This window comes from Lycorma delicatula, chromosome 2 (assembly GCF_047948215.1).
Source record: "Lycorma delicatula isolate Av1 chromosome 2, ASM4794821v1, whole genome shotgun sequence".
NCBI lineage: Eukaryota > Metazoa > Arthropoda > Insecta > Hemiptera > Fulgoridae > Lycorma > Lycorma delicatula.
Genome location: NC_134456.1, coordinates 43,988,477 through 44,010,539, shown reverse-complemented (window position 1 = coordinate 44,010,539; position 22,063 = coordinate 43,988,477). Strand labels below are relative to the sequence as shown.

Genomic DNA, 22,063 nt, shown 5'->3' with positions numbered 1-22,063 from the left:
AGATCCTTTTAGAGATCTGTTTGAAATTATTGCTGCGCTGCCAAAGTGGACATGATTAGTGCACTTTTTAACATGCAGACTGCCTTCTCCATTAATTCAGTATCATCATTCCTGCCATTGCGTTTTGGGAAACCAAAAACACGCAACAACAGACAAACCGTGCTGTTTGTAAAAGAAATTTGAATATTGTTTCTTCATCTTAATGTAATAAATTTAGTCTTTATTTCATAACTTATAATTGGTAACTATTTAATGGACTTACGATAACCCAGTTTTTACTGTAAATAATATCTTGTAAAAATTTAACTAGATCTATGAAACTATATTTTTAGATTTTGTTGGAACCAGGACTTCACTAATTAGTTTAAATTTTAAGGAATTTTAATCTCTAGTATTAGTTTATTTTGTTTTAAGGATTTTTTTTGACGCCTAGTACTATAGTAATATAAAATTTCATTTTTATTGAAGTTGTAACATTATAGCAATTAAAAAAAAAGGGAATTTATCTTATCTTAATGATTATTGTAAATAATTTTAGTTTCACTTTATGCAGTAATATAGCAATTGAATAGGTGGTATTAATGTCTCTGTAAATAATATTTAATGACAGCTAACTTTGCTGACCTCTGTGGCGGCAGAGTAATTGACACTTATTTAAAACTAATTTTCAATTTTATTTGTAAGGTTCAATAAGTAGGACTTATTAATAATAAGTCTCTTTCAATATGATCTTAAATGTATATTATGTCAATAATTGTACACGCCTAACCTTTTTCCTGAAACATGAGTTAATGTAATGCCAAATTAAAATATTTAGCTTTTTGTGTTTCATTTTTCCCAAACATCGTTTCCAATTCAGAAGGTCAGGAATTAGAAAGGAAATTGGTTGCAGATGTGTCAGCCAGTTTCTTAAAAATTAGTTTGATAGCAGCTTCTTCAGCAGTTTTAGGGTAAACACATTTCTAATACAAATGGAAAATAATTAAATATTCTAAGTAGCCTACGACTTTCTTCTCCTTCAGTAGGAGGTTTTAAGGTTCTAGCCACAAAAGAAGAAAATTGCCGTGTTAACAGTGTTATGTCTATTTAGTTTCGTTTAGTGTCTATTTAGTTTTCCCTAATGATTATAAATGCCAAAGCTTCAGTGGTATCATTGCAATTAGGGACATAGTTACAACGTTTAAATTTGTAATATTCATGTTTACCATCAGTGATTGTTTCTGTAATGTTATTCATTTAAGTTTATCATTAAAAACACTCGTACAGTAGTTTTGTTAATAAAACATTTTTTTCAAGAGTTTCAAAACTAATATAAAATTGGGATTTTTATGGTTGTGATTACCTTCTTTTAGAGTTCATGTTTAGCTTACTTTGAATGTAGTTTTGCATTTAATGTTTTAGTGAAGTGACGGTAGATTATGCATGAAAATGATTTTGTTGATGGTACTGAGAAATATAAGTCTAAAATCTTTGTATAATATTATTAATCTCATTTTCTTACGATAGGTAAAGCATTGTTTTCGTAATTTTTTATGTAACCAAATCTGTGTTAATGATTTTCATAATATATTAATTAGGTGTAAATAGCATCAGTCTGTTATTTTATTTGTAAAAATATTGATTAATATAATGTTATACAAAAAAAAAAATTTACTATAAGTCATATTTAATTATAAGTGCATCCCATGGGATAAAAACATTGCAAATGTGGCCCCTAGACCAATCCATTCTAACAACACAATTGTTTGATAATTTGTGTGCTCTTTTTTCATTTAAGTTAAGACAGTCAAGTTTTATTTTATAATAGATTTTTTGAATTAATTTTAAGACGATTTACTTAACAATAAATAAACTAATAGTTATTTGTAAAATTTATTTATTTACATGACATAGATTTTGTAATATTCATCAAAACAGATCCGAGTTAGCAAAACAGAATTAATGAATTATTAGCCTTGTAAACAGGCTAATTCTTTTGTTAATTAAATTAGAAAAAAATGTATTCAAATTTAAAGATTAGATAAACTGATAGCCAAACAGATTTTTGAGAATGGTAGGCATAAACTTGTTAATTAGGTAATTACAGTGTGCAATATTCTTTAATTTGTAGCTGACAATGGTTGGGACAATCGATCTCATACAGTGAAACTATCTTTTAATTTTACCACGACGTGTTGCTGTTGAAGGTATTTGTTTTTTCATATGTTTATGTGCTCATCATGTATCTCTCTCTTCTACATAATACATGAATCAATTTGAATGTGGTTTTTATTAAATGATTTTTAATTTTCTTTGATGTTTTTGGATATTGAATTTATTATTTTTTAGTAAATATTTAAAAAAAATACTATTTGTTAATGATGTGGTAGTTAATGTAACTATTTTCACTGAAGAGAATTCTGGCATCAAATTTTATTTTATTCCTTTACTTTTTTTGTCTTATTTATTTGCCCTTTTGTAAGTCTGTTTTTATAACTAATTTTTGTATTTGTTTAATAACATTTTTATTCTGTTTATATAATGAATAGAACATGTATTATAATATTGTTTACTATTAAATAATTCCTTGTAATTATCAATTAGTCAGATCTCTACAAAACAACATTTCAGTTTTGTACAAATATTAATGGTTATATATAATGGTTGCGGCAAAACATAATGCATGTATTTTATGTAGTCAAATTTTGTTTCAGTATTTCAAAGATATAATTGATTTTTTCCTTTCAATATTTATATCTTTAATGTTCATGCTAAGATTTTTTTTAAAAATCTATTCATTTTATATGTTAAGTGTTAAATTGTTATATTTTTTGTTGTACAAATTCTGTAAACCTTCTTTTAAATGAACGATTCATTCATTCTATTTTATTATAAGCTAATTTACTTTTTTTTTATAAATGAAATCTTGTAAAGGATCAATTATTTTTTAATAAAATAATATATTTATCTTTCATTGCACAAAATTCTTAAATTATCTTGCAATGAACATTTTATTTTCGCTATCTGTGTTCCTATTTAAATCCTATACAAAAATTTTAACTTACAGCTGATAGTTTATGCATTGTTCGTCAGAGCTGAAGTTAAATAAAAATTGTTACATGTATTATTTAAATAAATAAAATAACTGGTTATTTTATCTAATTGTACTCATTACAATAGCTGTACTGTATTTTATGAATGTAGCATATTTATTTTTTATTTTGCTAATATATTTATATTAATTGTTAGGCGGCATTTATATTATCTATTCTTAATTTTTTTTTTTATCTTGAACCGTGTTTTAATTGCTGATGATAACTTTATTTTACTATTTTTATATATGATACAATATATTATATCATATGTATTGTTTAGTCCCCCGTGTATAAAGTGTCACTTATATTGACTATTGTTTACACTTGCACAGTATTTCTCTGTCATTGTTTGTATGATAAAATTGTGTTCGTGCGATTGTTCTCTTTTATTTATTGTGCAATTAAAAAGTGGAATTGTGTTTTTAAAAGTTTATATGTAGTAACGATTGATAAAAATTTAATGAAATAATTTTGCCAAAAGTTGTTTTACGGATACCATTACTGCTTTTACTTTCTATTCGACAATAAAATTTTAATAATTTTTGTTCCTTTTCTTGAAAAATACAAATTTCTTTGTACCTTCTGATCATACGAGTGCAAGTATTTTGTCTATTTCTGTTATAACCAAAGCTACTTGTGAAATGATAAGCGTTATTTCTTCAGTTTATGTTGTTGAAGAATAAGAGTAAATTTTGAGATGAATTCTGCTGTTTATGATAAGAGGTTACTCACACCCTTCTAAATTCATTTTCAAAATTACTTTATGGTATTCTGGAAGCTTTCTCACCATATAATTCAGATGCTCTATGTTCGTGGTCATTGGAAGGACAGGTAGAAGGGAAAAATTGTGTAGGCAGGCCACGTTTGGAATATGTAAAACAAATTGTTAGGGATGTAGGATGTAGAGGGTATACTGAAATGAAATGACTGAAGACAAAAAAAAAATGTTCGTGGTCAGTTTAATGTAGAAATTTGCAAATATCTTTATCGCATTCTTATCTTAGGTTTCTTTCACGTATCACATGAATGTATGGTAGTGTTAAAGATGAGATAGAATTCTTTAAAAAGTATTAATTTTTTTATTTAAATTCCTAACCAATTTCTGAATTAGTACATTGTAATAATGTTATAGTATAGTCAAATTTGAGTAGTTTTCTACTAGTTATCCATTTTACCAAATACACTTAAAGTTCTAAGCTACTATTAGAATATACACTATATATGTTAAGTACCATAATTGTAAACCATAACATTTTTTTGGCTGTCTAACAAAAGTGACATAGCCATCCTTAAGAGTAACAAGCCTTCCTTGCCGGGCTTAATAAGGGGAAATGAGTAGTGAAGATGTTCCGTGTTGCCTTCTTTACTGAACTAAACATACGTTTGCATATCAGTGTGTCAAGGCCATTAGAATGCAGATGCATCTTCATTCTATTCATCAAAGAGGCTGTCTAGTGAACATCCACTTCTGTGTGAGAAAGCAACTCAAGATTGCATCTCTTGTATCTCTGGTGCTTTATAGGCATCGTAAGAAAGAATGAATCAGATGATCTGAAGTAACAGATTTATATAGCCTGTAACCCTCTGTAAGTAAATAATCACTGCTTCCATTTAGCTGGGAACGAATAAGTACTTCTTAAAATCAGTAATAGAATAATATTAAGCCATGTATACGCATTGAGTAATCATGATATATGAAAATATATTAAAATGCCATAGACCTATCCTATCTCACAAAATTATGACCTTGTACATTCCACACTACTTATGCGTTATGATATGACAATGAAATCACTTCAGTCATGCTGTGAAGTGAAGTAACGTACTTCAAAGAATAGTTGGCTGCAACTCGTAAAACTGTTATTATGATCTGGTGTGAGCTAAAACCTTACTGTTGGTGCATTTTTTTTCACCCTTGTATTAGATTTAAAAAATATATTATTTATTGTTGATTATTTGTTCTGAAAAAAGACTTCTGTTAAATGTCAAATTTTTCTTTTTTTACTGTTTGTTTTACTTTCTTTTTTTATTTTTGAGTGCTCTTTGTATTATATAATTTTGCCGAATAGTTTACTGCTGGTGTAACATATTGTTATGCAGTTTTAATTTATTTAATAATACTGTTATTGTGGTATTGTTAGTCTACTTAATTCTATTTGTGGTTTAAACTGTTATTTTCTTATAGGAGGCTTGTTTATTTTATAACTTTTTCATTGTTATTAATACAGTTTTAAACAGCACCACTGCAGTGGTCGTGAACCCCTAATAAATATCAACAGCATGCAATGAAACTGTACCTAATTTTGTTTAATATCAAGAACTGGCATAGGTTGGTAAGAAGATGTACCTAGCTTCATACTCTGCAATTTCACTATTCCCTCAGCTATTCTAGATATTGCATAATAATCAGATTGTAAAGGGATGCAGTTTCCATCTTATCCCATTTATTAACATGTTTGTTTTACTGTAACCCTTATTAAAGGGTTTATATAGTTATAATTTTAATTATATAGTTTTATTTAAATTAAAAATATGTGTTCAAATTTTCAACATAATATTATTAATCTGATTGCAAATTAAATTAATGAATCTGATACGCAATACAGCATAATAAGTATTTACTATGAATATTATATAGTAACTGTCACACCAGTGGGGGCTCATAGCTAAAATTAGTAAGGGTGCTGCAACAGAAAAGATTTTTCTGGGCCTTTTCAAGGCCATGGTTAAAGTTTTCTGTAAAATAAAAGAACCGAAAAAATGAGTCAAATAGACTAGCTGGAAGCAGGGTAATAATCTAATTCCACACTATCACATTCAAGAATATGTGCACGGAGAAGAGAATATTAAGCACATTGTGCTTAAAAACCGTATTCGGTTTAACGGAATAAACAGAATGTCAATACAGATAATATTTTTTTTTAGTATTATTAGATAATAACTTAATAAAATGTCCGCTTAAGAACACTATAGTCCAACGGTGCTTAATTTAAATTTCAGAAACAAATGTATTACTAATTCTTCTTCTTCTCTTTCGCCCTTCCAGCGTGTTTTTGGACAGATTTGGAAAAGAGCCCTTGTTTTCCGCCATCTTCTGATCACTACTGAAAAAACAACTAAACCGCCTTCATATTCCTTCCAATGATTAAACTAGAAAAGGGAACGAACAAGGAACGTTCCATACACACGCGAATTAAAAAAAAAAAAATCGCTAGCGTGCAGCTTCCTATGTGCACATGCGCACAACAGCCAAACACCACGCCTCTGGAACTGTGAAGCGCACAGTTCGATACGAAAATATTTGAATCATTTTATAAACTGGGGAATGGCTACTGACATTAAGCTTTAAGGACTCATTATATTTAATGTTATCGATAACATAAAGTGGAAATAGAAGGTGGTGCTGTAGTTCACAGTGTCTGTACGCGAGCCGCCACCGTGTCTCACTGTAATTGTATGCGACAAATTCTTCATGGCAGTTAAAAGAAAGTTAGATGAATTACAGTGAATTGTAAGTAAAAGTACCCTGTTTTTCACTTGTTTTATTGTTGGTATAATTTCACTTGTTCAAGAGGTGGTATAAAAAGCTTAAAACTGTGGGTTGTTTCTGATGCACGGCTTACACACACATACAAACATAACTTAATTTAAAATTTATCATTTTATTTAAATGTAATATTTTTTTCATTTATTTAATTAAATGATTCTAACTACAGCGCGCGTGCATACCGTATCTAATTGGCGCGGGTGTGGTGGTACTAGCGGCGACGATCGGCACTAATTAAATTAATGAAATTTCACGTCTTGCGTAGAAAAATTTCGTTTGTACGGTCGGTAGATGGCTGTAGCCGCGAGGCTTCGCTCACCAGGTACCGAGTCAACCAAGCGGATCGATTTCGAGTTGGAGTGCGGATTTGCAAAAAAAAGATTTTTGCAAATATTTTTTATTTTTTAATTGTTAACAAATGTACCCAAGAAAAATATGACCTTAATTACGTGATTTCTTGAAATACGAAGGTGACATTGCCCTTCAACCTCATCTCCTTGACCTTTTAGGTTGAAAATTTAATGGCATCAATGCTTCATATGTAGAAGTAATCTGATCAAGTTTGGACAAAACCGGTGCTCTAGTTCTGGAGATATAAGGCGATTTAGAGGCCAAACAGAACATACATACATATGAGTACAAACATTAACATCCAGAAAATTTCCATCTGGTTTTTTTGAGTTCCTCAGGTGTTAAAACATCAACATCCGGTGAAAACTGCATATGCCTTAATTGGACCGATTGCAATACTTTCTCTTCTAAACCGTCTTTCTTTTTCCTGTTTAGCCTCCGGTAATTACCGTTCAGATAATACTTCAGAGGATGAATAAGGATGATATGTATAAATGAAGTTGTCTTTTACACTTCACCAACCACCAAAGAACATCGGTACCCATGATTTAGTATTCAGATCCGTGTAAAAATAACTGACTTACAGCTCTGTTACAGCACTTTCTAGACGGGGAAGTAAAAAATAATGATAATTATTTTTAATAATAATAATGTATTTTATAGAACAGAATTGATAATTATTTTTAGAACAGAATTTTTTTAAGAACTATCTTTGAAGTATTTTTTTTTTAAATTATGGGTGGTTGGTTTTAAAGTGGCTATTTTTTTCTAATTTCTACATCAGCTCTTGTTAATATTTTCTTTTCTCTGATCCAAACAACTTGCAATTTTTATGTGGTACTTTATTACGACATTTACAGTTATGAACACATTTTCATTATTTGAATTAATAACATGATGGAAAAAGAATTATGAAGCAAAAAAGAAATTCGGTTAGATTGGTGAGAACCTTGCCCACCTGAGAGTGCAGTTGCTTCACAGTGAAACGCTTTATTGACAAGTTTTAGTATATTATGTTTTACGCCTAATTTAAGTTATTGTAGTTGTCTAACAGGTATTGAGATATTCTTCTACCAGTTTTTATAGAAGTTTTTCTTAATTTCATAACCCTTTTTGTACTTTTTTTTTTTTAATTAAAATTATAAAATTACAAAAATTTTCAGGTAAGTAGTATCACCCATTTTATAATAAAAAATAATCCAAAAACATTTCTGAAGTAAACGTTTTATTAAACATAAACTGATCTCAAGGTACTTTATTAAAAATTACTACTGAAGTATCTATCATACTGATTAACAAGAATTTGTATTCATCCATCATGAACCTTGTTGCCAGTTATCACTGTTTTCTTCAAGTTTTTATTGCTCTCAAAACACTTTCCTCCCAAATACCTTTCAGTTCGGTGAATAAATGGAGATCCCTAGGGACTACAGACCGGAAGGTCAAAAATTTTCCACTTTAATACTGCTAGACAGCAGCCCTCCTGTGATTTTGAATAACCCATTGAAATTTTTTTAATATTTCGAACTACAGATCAGCATTAATTGTAGTTTCATGAGGGATAAAATCAACAAGGAGTGGATCTTTTCGATCTTGAAGACATTTCATAGACTAACATTAATTCTCTGACATTGTAGGAAACCCAGGTTTCATCTCCCATTATGATATTTGTTGGGAATTTATCCCATTCCTTTCCTTAACAATTTAAAAATGATAATGCAGCAACCATATGGGTTTTTTTGTTGTTCATCACTAAGCTTGTGATGCACAAATTTTTCTGCACTTGAGAGATAGATAATGACAATTTCATGGGTACTGGTGCAAGAAAGAAGTTAAAACTTTAATTAATTTTATTAAATGCAACACATAGATCTTATTTAATGAATTCTTTAACCCTATGCAGCAAATCACCTGAAATGCACACGAGCGACAGTTTGTTCATCATCATGGACATTCTCTAATCTTCCATCAAAATTTTTATAACATCACTATACCGATGTCTCATACGTCACATTGTTATAAACTTCCTTTATTTGATTTTGAGTATCATATGGCTACATATTTGTTGCATTAAAAAATTGAATCGCAGATCTTACTTTAGGCACAATGGCATTCTCTATTTTCTTATCATTTTAAACACATGCAGAAGCAATACAAGTGCAAAGAACGTAAAGTGAACTCATAGATTATGTATACAGATGGCAGAATAAGAATAGACATTTTCATACAACTCTTGCACGTTCATACCTTGTTGGTGTTGATAAAATGTGTAATTAAAACAAATTTCCTATATTTACTACAAGCTAAATTAGGTGTTAAAAAAAAATTCACCTTCTTGAAAACCAATTATGGAAAAAAATCTTTTAACACTTTAGTGACAGATAAAGTTCAGTTCTTGATGCATTAATCTCATCTAATTAGTATACACAGTTCTAGTTAGTTACGTTAATATATTTTGAAATTAAAAAGAAGTAAATAACGTTGATACTGTATTATCAGCTAAACAAGGCTTTTCTGTTGTGAACATCAATTCATGCAGATTTTCCTTAAATAATTAATCACCAATTATATAAAAATCAATTTTTTGGCTGAGTGGTTTCTAAAATATAATTTGAAAAACAAGCTATTTCTGTCATAATGCATAATATTATTGCATATTGGAATATAAAGAATGTCATTCCCAAAGATGACCTAGTCATTCTTAGAAATAATGAGCATTCCATGCCAAGCTTTTCCAGGAAAGTGAGGAATGATCTATGGTTCCGTGTTGCTTTTTTCATAGAGTCATATACACTGTTGCATATCAGCATTTCAGCCCACTGAAATACAAGTAATATTCAGGCCTACAAATGACACCTTCACTCTGTTAATGGGTAAAGCCATATGATGAATGTGATTACTTTCAGAAAAAGCAAGTTTTAACTTGCTATTGCATCTCACATGCTTGACATCTGCTGCAGATGTGTTAAACAACAAATTAATAACATACCTCTTTCTCTGAGAAATATACATTACATACAAAGTCTCTACTCAGTAGAGAAATTGGCCACTTAATTTAGGAAATATGGCATTCCTTGTTTGTTAATTGAAAATAATTGGCCACTTTAAGGAGATTTATAATTTATATTAAGTAAATTTATTTTCATTTTGATTTTTTATTTATATCCTAGTCGGTAGTGTTTTTAATAGTTATTGTAGAATTCTTTACATTTTATGAGATTAAGCTTGGTGAATTTTGTTTTGATTTATTTCTTTGTCATAGAATGATTTGAGATAAGTGCAGTAAAGTGTAAATGAAATTAGTTCCCAAAATGTCCAATTGGTTTTTAACTGTTCAAATGGGCTGTCAAAAAAGAATTATGTTTCATTTATCATAATTATAAATTTCATCTTGAGATATTAGTGGAGGATGTTTAGATATTTAATAATTATTAGCATTCTGTTGAACTTTTTCCTTGACAGAACAATATCATCAATGAACGACTTAATTTTTACACTTCTCTCTAGTTTAGATGATCTTTGGAAAGTCTGCCGATTTAAAATTTGAGAAGTTAACCGGTTCAGGTTACTATTTTAGTTATTTTGCCATTTACTGGTAAAAATTATTATGGTGTATGGAGTTTTAAATTATTTATAATTATCATCCTGAGGTGTTTTAGCTATTAAATAATTTTTTAAGCTTTTTTCAACCGGTCAAAGTAAAAAGTTAAAATTGTTTGGTTTCTGTAACCAAATTCAGGTTCCAAATAAAGATTCTGTTATTTTTATAAGTAATTTATAATTTTCCTTGTTGAAATGCATGCGCAAATGCGTATCTGCTGGCATCCTAATTGTAACCACATGTTTAAGAGACCAACATAAAAGTGACAGTATGTTTTGCAGTTATTGTTTATCTCGTAAGATAATTTTCAGTTTTATAGTCATGTTGTCTAGTTATCAGTAACATTCTTTACAGGTATTCTACAAAATCCTTAAGTACATTTTGTTAGATTTTGTACTCTTTGGCAATATATTAATTTTGATAAAAGCATTAAGTATAAAATAAAACATGTTTTTGTTTTGTTTGATATATTTGTGTTTGTTATGCATACAAGTGTGCATATATAGTCTGGTCTGTAAACATAGTGAAAATAAGAGCACTCTTTGCTTTTTAATACAATGGGCTACATAATTAGAATTAAATTCCTGAAAAATAACCAGGTAGTTAAGAAATTACCAATTGTTGACCTTGGAATAAGTGGCCGGTTTAATGTGATTTATTTTATGTTGTTTACATTTAGCTGCATTTGTCGAGTTTTGTATAAGCTTGTTAAGTTTTTTCTTAAGCAGCCATTTATTAAATAAATGCATTAAAACATTAGTTTTTTTTTTTAATACAACTGATAATAATTGTCTGCTACAAGTAAGTCTCATTCATGTGTTTTCAGTTATCCTTGAAACACAATGATTTTAATGGTTTTAATTAAGATGCTTTTCATTTTTTTCCAAGGTCAAAAAATTGTTCTTATTGTTAATCTTAATTAAAATAATTTTATTTACATGCAGATAGTTTTCCTTTATTTATTTAAGATTACAGTGTGTATCAGAATGGGGATCCACTGAGGAGATATCAGTTTTTTTGATATTATGTTACTGATTTGAAAAAAAAAACAACCTGAAAGGTCATTTAAAAAAATGAAAAAAGTTTTTAAACTGATATTAACTGCTTTATTAAATTTATATTTTTTATTTAATCATTATTTATGCAGTAAATTACATGTATACTCATAACAGCTTAAATGAATTGTCGAGTTATAGTAATACATATTTGTAACTCTTGAAACAATAATATGATAATAATCCATTTCCTATGTCAGTGTCGACTAAATATACTTGTATTAATAATTGTTATATGTCAGTGGTATGAAGCTGAACTTAAAACAGTAACATTCATGTGAAGGGACAGAAATTGTTGTAGTGTTTCTTAGCTTTTAATCTATGGTGTGCATCATTTGAAAGTATAATTGTTCAATTTAAGTATATATTTATTAAAAAAAACAAATTTTGTTTTGTGTATACATTAAATAATAAAACTAAGTTTATATATATATACTTTTTAAATTTAGAGCACGCTTCCTCGCTGCTCACTGATGTATTACATTTTTACAAGCTCTTGCTCACCATTCATATTCACAAGTTACGCTAAAAGTAATGTGTACATCATTACTTAATAATTATGAATTCTATTCTGTTTTCGATTATGAATAAAAAAAATTAGAAAACTTTTTCTTTCTCAGTTAAACTGTAAAGCTATACATTATACTATATGAAGGGAAGTATGCTAATTTAATCAATTTTTTGACGTACTGTTTTAACAGATCTTGACATTTTATGACCCCTCTTTCACAAAATAAATCAATTTTAGCAGTGAAAAATTCTGGAAGATATATGATGTTTGACTGTTCTTTGCTTGATATCACTAGACTAGATTTACTGATTTGGATTAAATTTGACGTAATGGTTTCTGTATACGCGAAATTTACACCATTTAAAAAAAACATATACTCAATATGTTTTTTGTTGGTCATGATCAGTCAAAGGAGCGGGGAGAAATGGACCTTGTGGGGGTCCTGTATCTCAAAATTTTACTCATAGGATAGGTAAATTTTTTCATATTATTTAATGCCCCATACATGACTAAGATACATTGTGATGTTTTTGGTCTACGGGGAGTTGATGGGCAGTGCAGTGCTTCCTTGTTGAATGCCCTTATGAAAACAGGTTCCTAAGGGAACAATCTGTGGAATCACAGATTCATCTGTGGAATCACAGATTCATCTGTGGAATCACAGATTCATCTGTGGAATCATTTAGTGAAAACTTCACTACACTTCCACATCTGCAGATGTATTACTGGACTATAATAAACTGTGTTCAACCAGACCCTCCTAAGAAGCCATGTCTATTTGATAAAGTGTCGATCTCTTATTTTTGTCAAAATCTAAAAATAACCCAGTGTCTTATGAGAATCTACTTTTAAAATTTTTAACAATTTTTGAATTTAGAAAAAATGATTTGTCTAGTATTCCTAATTTGCTTATTATTGGTTGAGCCACCGATAATTCTTAACTTAGATGGCTAAATAAGTGTTGTGGCCAGTGAAGCAGCTGCTTAGTTGAGTTTGGAGTTGATTTTGATGGTTTTGGGGTTATTTAAGGAGTCTTTTCCTGGAGGGTTTCATCATAGGTGAAAGCAGTGAGTGGAAGATTTATCTGTCTAGTAAAACCTGTAATATTTCTTCTACTGTCCATTTTTGCTTGTCTTGTTTAGAAGCTCAGTAATAAAAAAATGTATAACATTTTTCTGAACAAATGTTTATTGAATATATATATTTTGCTATTAAAGCGTTACAAAATTATTTCACTGTTTTTTAATATTCTTGGTTTGCATATATTCAATTTTATCTCATAGTAAATATGATTGTCTATGTTCCAGTAACCTGAACAAATGAACAAATCGTATAGGTATGTTATATCATTCAAAAGATACAGCTATGAAAAAAATTAAAATAAAATGTTTTTACTCAAGTAAACTTTTCAGTCATTCATTATTTTAAAATGGGTGTAAAAATGTTCATATTGACGATTAAATAATTATGTAAATAGTTATTTAGTGTAATCGGTAGAAAGATGTAAAACTCAATAAGTAATCATTATAAATAACTATAAGCACCATATTTGTTGTAATATAAAAGAATATGCTAATTGAGGATCAGTGAGATTTTACATATTTTTAACCTATATGATAAAAATATACTGTTTTTACTAATTGCTGAATGTTATATTAAAATTTCTTTTTTCTCTTTTTTCAGCTCACCTACCACGAGTTGACAATGAGTTATGTGCACCAGGTAATCTTTTTGTTAATATATTTTTTAGATGTTTTTTTATTAAAAAAAAATTATTGTAAAATAGAAAGGAGTAGGAGTTGGATACAAATCATTGTTAGAGAAATAATTTTTGAGAAAAGAATTTTTATTTATGTTTCATATGTTTTTTAACATTTCTTATTTTGATATTTGTAAGTTAGTTTTTAATTTAATAAAAGTAAATTGTTACGTGAATTTTTTTACCATAAGATATGGCTAAGAGATATTAAAATGTATTTTATTGATGCTGTTATATACCCTGTGGTAGTTTCCTGTTATACCAGTATGATATAAATATGAATGGCAGTTCTGTACTTTATGATCAAAATTACATTACTATACTTGGTGAACTACTGCCATACATTTCAGTACATATCGGCCTACTTGATCACTTTCCAGTTGCTTTCTAATTGCTTATTGTTTGAATTATGTGTCATTCATATAATATTAATAATGTATTCTGATCAGGTGATTGTTCAGATACAGCTTTTATTAAAGGAATAAAATAATAGCTGAGCACATTAAAAAATAAAGTTCTTTATATTTAAGCTGTTATATTCAAGCTAAACATATCAAAGGTTTACCTTATTTAATGATGACACTTAATTAAAAGTAGATGTTAACTGAATTGGTTTTTGTACAAAACACAGACTGTTTATTTTTATCTTATTTTCCGTGGTATACTTATAAAATTTAGGTTAAGTTTATTGCAGATTCTCTGTAAACAGTTTTACAGTTAACCTTTAATCAGATCATTTATTTTAAGCGATATCTATAACCTAAACTGGAAAACAAGTTTTATCATTTTTTGAACCTCTTAGGTCTTGGGTATCTAAGTTTGTTGGAATTTAGTATATTAACTTGAATATAACAGACTAGCTAGAGTAATTGCTATACTAGACCGGTCTAGCATAGTAGGCTAGACAAGTGTAAATATTTTAATGATTTAAATTTCAGAGTTGTTACAGTTGATCTGATTATTTGATCATATACATGTTTTAACATTATAATGATTATAGTTTCTAAGTAACAGATTGAAATTGCCTGACTATATCAGTTTAAATTTATATTTTTGTTAAAAAAATTTGTTTGTGAAATAGTATATTTTAACTGTAATAATTTTTATATAAGATAATTTTTGGGATGAATTTACAGTGAAACCCATCTCCCTTATGTTATCAAATTTTCGAGGAACTTCAATCAATATATAAAAAAAAACACTTTTATTAATTGAAAATATTTTTAATTTTCAATATCTATAACAAATTACTTGTTACTACCTAATTGATGGTTAACTAATATAAAATAGCCTAGCTAAAATATGATGCTAATATTCCTTTGAGATTTATCAAATTATCCTTCATTTAAGTTTATTAGTTTCTAATCCCAACTCATTGGATCATTTCTTATAAAAGAGATTAATCAGATCTCTCTGTCAAAGAGTGCTGCAATATGCAAGAAATAAACACGTTGCATCTCAGCTCTTATACCATAACATTGTTGTATATTGTCTTTATATATTGCACGCCATAGTTTAGAGCTGCTTCTACTACTGTTGCCCGTTTGTCTGTTAATCATTACTGTCAATTTATCAGAGCAGGTATTTTCAATTATATTTCCAGTTTTTGTGCCACCACCCATAGATAAAATTTTGTTGTTGGAATTATTCTAAAATTGCTCAAATTTGTAAAAACAGGAATTAATGATTTGCAGTAAATAAAAAAATAACTGCAAGAGTAATAACTATAACAGACGAACTGTATTAACAATTTTTTTTCTATTATTCTATTATTGTTCTATTATTTGTTGCCTTGAAACCACACACTATACACCTATTTTTTTGTGGGTGCAGGAGAGATTTAAAGAAAATACGTGGTTTTTCAGTATTCCAGGTCCAGTAGTTCTGACTACTAACATACCACCCAGGTGAAATCTTGCTTCATCTGTGATAAACACTTGATCTAAAATACCAGTGTTGCCTCTAACAAAGTTCTTGAACCATTGACAGTAGTGAAACCTTTTTGCATAATCAGCTATAGTTAGCTCATTGAAAACCTGCATGTGTTACTGATAACATTTTATCATTTTCCTCACTGCAGTTTGGGTAGAACCTAGTGAAATGTTTTCTCGGCTTATTCTCTGCAAAATGTTATGAGGAGAGCTTGTAACTACTGCTTTAATATCTGGTATAATGTATGTTGTTAAAATGACCTGTGTCTGGGACATTTCTCATCTAATACCGAACCTGTTCCACAAAATTGTTTAACTAACTTTTAAATAACACTTTTCACTGGTGCTTCCTTTTCAAATTTCTATCTGAACTTTTTCCAACACACACCATGAGGTTTGATCTCTAAATAAATGTCCATCATGGGTTGATGTTTATTAGCAGTCAACCACATTTTTAACAAACAACAACACGATTATGCAACCTTGTTTAAAAGACAATGCTCGACACAGACTGATAGTACTCAAATGTGCAGGCAATATCAGTACTCCCCACTCCATCTCCAGTCGAACCAACATCTTCCATTTTATTTTATCCATCTCACATCAATATATGCATTTTAACAAACATGTGTATTTAGTGCAAACTACTGAGTGATGGGTATTCTTCAAAGCTTGATCACCTTGTAGTTGTATGTATAGTATTATGTAGTATGTTACATTTAGTATTATAGTTTATTATTATATAAAAGAGTTAGTATTTTATACATATAATTTTACTTAGACTTTTTCTAATTCATAATCATTTAAGTTAATTGTGTGGAGAACAATTTTAAATGAGCAATATCACATAATTACTAAAATTAAATAAACATAATATCTGAATTTAAAGCTGTGATAAAGAAGAATAAATGTGTAAAACAATAGAACAAAATGATATAAATTAATCAGTCTGTAATAACTGAATACAGATGCTAAGCCCTTGCTTTTCATATAAATATCCTTGAAAATACAGAATTTCTGAAATGTATTTTTTAATTTTTTTGTTTTAAATCTTAGAGAAATGAAACAATAAGTAATTAGGAATAAATGTGTAAAATAAGAATTTTTCCTAAAATGTTAAATAATATTGAATTATGAAATGTTAGTTCCAAGTTTTAAAGCTGAAAATGAATCATCTTCGCATCAAAAAAAGAAAGTAAGTGAGTTTAAGAAAAAATCAAATTATTCTCTTAATTTGGTTAATAGAAGCTCCATAAAAATTCTAAAAATTTTGTTTGAATTTTATGAGTACTTAATTCAATTTTTGATGTCATCCGTTTAAAGTTAGCATTGTTTTTTTTACAATTTATTTTGTTTTATTATTACTTTTACATTTTTTATGCACTTTTTTGTATCATTTTAAAATTTATTTATATTAAAGTGACCCAAAGGGAAACTAAGTAAATCAAAATTTATTAACCAAAGTACTAAATCTGAAGCCACTCTGATTGATGATAATCAGTGGGTATTTTCATAAATATAACACCCTGTTTCAGTTTCTCTTACTACTTCAACAATGGCGTCATAACACCCGTGAAAGATTTACTTTTCTTTTATCGAGTACTGTTTTCAAGGGCATGCTGCTATCAGTTTACAACAGAATTTATTGATGTCCTTTTAACTGCAGGGCAGTAGGTGGTGAGAGGGGGTTTCTACTTTAATACAAGCATGTGTGCTTGTTAAATTTTTTAACTTTTTTTTTCTTTTTTTAATAAATATACGTAACAAATGTTACATAGCTAGAAAAAAAATATATGAATTTCATGACACAGTGACTGGAACCCAAGACCTTTGATTATGAGATCAAAATGCTCACCTCTAGGCTGTTGTTGCCGTTGTGTATAAATAAGCTGCTCAGAAATCTTTGAATGAAGTTTACTCTGAAATATTGCCTGGCTGAAAACTGTCATTCTAGATTTAAATGGGTGACTTCCCTCCTTCTTCTCTGTAAAAGGGCATCAAAAAATGTGTTAACAGCTTACCGCCTATATCTGCTTTTCATGGGATCACTTTATTTCATATTATATATACTTTTTTATTTTAAAGTTTGGTTAAATTCTATGGAAAATTTTTCAACATTTTCTATTCACTTATTGATGTAAATATTATATTTATATTTAGAATTGGATAAAAATGACAAAATACAAGTTATTTCATTTTATTATAATTAGTTTTAATGAAATTGAAAGCTTTATATTGTTATTACCCCCAACCTTCTTACACACACATGTTATTGTGGGGGGCCAGTAAGTACTGATGTCTTCCAGTGTACACTTAAATGGATTGTCTTTTCCTCTTTTTAAATTCACACAAATATCTGTCTGACATTTGTGAGTGATTCCTGTAATGCTACCTAAAAGAAGATTTCGCAAAGCCCCACATTCTTTAAACAGTATTAGTGTGTCTGCGTGCGCGCGCATGTGTAATATGGATTTATGAACTGTTTTTTATGGTTGACAGTGATTAACAAGAAACCCATTTCAAATGCTACCAAAATTACTTTGTTATTTGGGAACCTGGCCAACATTATATTACTGTTTTGCCAGTAGGGATTCATCAATATCTACAGTTAACCCTGCTCCCCCCTACTTTAAGTGTTCATAAAAGTTTAGCAGCACACACTTGTCGCAAATAGTTATACTGATCCACAAATGTTTGTGATTTATTTGTAGTTAATGCTTGCAAAATTTAATATTCACTGTCTTATAGGTCTGACATTAAATAAACAATAATACTTTTCGATAAGGTAATCTTGAGTGATCTGACTAGGGATTAGACTGTAATTGAATATCTTGTTTACACTCAGTTTTATTTCAATGCCGTCTTTTTCAACTTTCAGTTGCATTTAATTTATACTGGGTTAACATCAAGTTACATGTAATGTTATGTTGTTTCCATTATAACATGTTTTCTCATTTAACTAAATATTATACATATGAAAGAAAGAAATATGACATTCTTTAAATTACACAGATCACTCAAATTGAAAATATTACTGGTAACCTCAATAGGTTTTCACAAAATCACAAACTGAACACTATAACTTAATGCAGGTAATGGATTGACTTGACATTAGACTGCGCATGAACTGACTAGCTTGCTTATTGCAACAATAGATAACATTGGCTTGCTCACAGAATACCAGGAAACACACTGCATCAATTACTACTAGTTCCTTTATTACTATTATTATTATTATTATTACACATAGTGTAAATGTATAGAAAATGTTAAAAGATATGCAGTCATATAACGGAATTTAACCCTAAGTTTGGCATAACCCTTACAAAGCAAAAAAATGAAAAAGAAAGTGGACTAATATTATTTCATGATGGGCTAGTATTTATTTTTAAATTAATGATTTTTATAGAATAAGTTTTTGATTAATATGCACTGTATACAGCTGACATACAGTGGTTATTTTATTAAACTCTTCTGCTGATTTATAAATTCAATTTCCCGAACATTTCTTGCTGCCTGGTCCTTTTTAATTAATTAATTGATTTTTAAAAAATTATTGGACAATAATTTGGATGTAGATTTGGGACCCAATTTTTAAATTACTCAATCGTAATTATGCCTCAAAGCAAAAATTATTCGTTCCACAGTTATTCACAAAAAGTTGCATGCTAATTAATTAACATTTATAAAAGAGGGAAAGATCTTTTCACCAGCCATATCTAGAAAATAAAGTGATTTTGGGACCTGTATGTATTAGACATTTTTTATTTATTTTTACTTGTTAAATGTATTCTTGAAATGTCCCTTTCCTTGTGGGACACTTATATGTATGTGTCATCGTCTTTAACTATCCCAGTATCAATTGTATTTTAAATCTTTATATATATTTTACAAGTACAAAACATTTAATGTTAATTTCAGAAAAAAGTCTTATAATTTTGAATCATGTATCACCTACATAAAAATATTATTCCCATCCATATTCATTTTGTAAAATTACTAACACTATTACTATGTTTATATTTAGTATACACTATTGTTTGGGATATAGTTAGAAACTTGTGTAAAAATAATTGTATTATTTTACATAATAGAAAAGAAAATTAGTTGAATAATTTTTTTATGTTGCATATCTCATATTGAGAAACATATTTTTCTAATATGCATTGTTGAAATTGTAGCATTTTAGAATTGGATATGGAAGGAAAGTTTTGAAAGCCCATTTGTTTATAAATTTTTGGCTGATGATTGACTCTTTCTTGAAGTTAATTATTTAACCATTTATCATTTGAAAAAATACATTACTTCAGAAGCTTAACTCTTCGTTAATTAAAGAAATAAATGATTAGAAAGAATCAAGGAAAAATGTTATGCACTTTTGGCTGTTGGAAAAAAAATGAAAAACTGTAATTTTGAGTTTCTTAACACAGATTTCTTATCTATGAGGGTTATTATTATATTATATGTATATTCAATTATTATATGTATAGAGGGTTATTATATGTATATTCAATTATTAAATAATAATTATAATACAAATTATTATTTATTCAATGTCAATACAACATACTATTTTCAACATAATCCCCGGCTATATTGAGGGACTTTTTCCATTTTTATTCTAGTAGTAAAGAATTGCTCACCTTCATATCAGAGCCATTCTTGATCTGCTTACACTTGCCGAACTTGGTACCTTGCGGAAATTCTGAGAAGACCAAACAAAAAAATGTGACCATGTATGTGATTAGGATTGCAAGGTGAATGTGTGACCACTTCCTGACCCAACATTTTTAAATAGTTTACCCGGGTCTTGGGTGGCACAGAGGCTTATCTTAACATGAAGAATTATGCATTTGAGAAGGGTATTTCCTCCTTTTTGTAAGTTTCACTTTATTATCTAGCACATCACAGTAGTATTCACATTGATATAAATTTACTCTTGATTAATAAATTTGGCCTTGATAGACCCAAAGTACTTTTACCATCTCTTTACTGACTGTCACATTTGCTTTTAAATTGTTTCTTTGGGGGCAAACTCGGTTGTTTCCATTCTTTACTCCAACGTTTAATTTCAATTCAAAATGATGAATCCAAGTTTCATCACAGATTATTATGCTATCTAAAATAGCAGTATCTTTTTCTGAGTTGATATCGTGGAACATGTTCTTTGCGGTTAATTCAAGGTATCGTGTGTAATGGAAAGCACAGAACGGTATTTGCACCACAAATTTCAGCAAGTTCCCAAACATATGTGTTATGTCCTTGTAAAAAAATCATTAGTACCATTTTGCAATGTTAGTCTTTCACTGCAATGGAATATGTGACACTTCTGTCCAATTTAAATTGTTTAATCCATTTGTAAAAATTTGTTTGGTTAATACACATTTTACCATTCTCTTTTAACATCCATAAGTGAATTTCAGCCAGTTTTACACTTACAGAAAATAATAATCTTGTCACAGCAAGATGTGCTTCCATGGTACACTTTTCAAGCCTCTATTTTGAAATAAACAAAATAATGAAAATTCTTTTTGAACAATGTTTATTTTCTACGTAGGGGTGCCAACTTCTATATCAGAAATTGTTTTTCTGCTGTTGTTGTTTGTCTCTTTAGTTATTGAATGGTGCTGGCAAATAATCCGAACTGATATTCTAGATAATAAGAATGTTTAATACAAGTTTTTGTAAAACACATTAGTAAAGACGACATCAGGCTATAATTAAATAAAACTGTTATGCTGCAGGTAACATTATAATTATTAGTACAGGTAAATGAAACTGTAAAATCTTACTATAAATCTATAAGTATTAGTAATTTTAATACTTTCCTAAACTTCCTAAAAATTTAAAGCATTTTCTAAAATTTTTTGCATGTCCCATAATTAAAATTATGAAATTTTTCAACATTTTATGTGACTTTTTTTATAGTTATGTATTTTGTTTTTCTTTTACAGGACAAGTGGGCAAAAAGCCACGAAGAGGAGTATTGCGTTCATTATTGTGCTGCTTTAGCCGGGCCGGTAGCTCAAAAGCATCAAAGGGCTCTGGTGGCAGCGAAGGACGAGGCTCTCCTCCCCACAGTCCTGGTTCCCCACGATACTTGCTCCCTCCTATTCGACACCAAGATATGCACAAGAAATGCATGGTTATTGACTTGGATGAGACCCTAGTACATAGTTCTTTCAAGGTATTGTTATTTAATAAATTTATTTATTAGGGTTTAAAAGGTTATAC

At 28.9% G+C, this 22,063-nt stretch overlaps 1 protein-coding gene across 2 annotated transcripts in view; it reads left to right on the top strand.

The window, feature by feature from the left end:
- The window catches only part of hzg (CTD small phosphatase herzog), a 63,723-nt gene that overhangs the window by 20,752 nt on the left and 20,908 nt on the right, over positions 1-22,063 (top strand). For both annotated transcript variants that reach the window (XM_075355215.1, XM_075355216.1), the window contains exons 2-3: positions 13,823-13,861; positions 21,784-22,016. In XM_075355215.1, the coding sequence (XP_075211330.1) occupies positions 13,823-13,861; positions 21,784-22,016 (272 nt within the window). The remainder of the gene's footprint in view (positions 1-13,822; positions 13,862-21,783; positions 22,017-22,063) is intronic.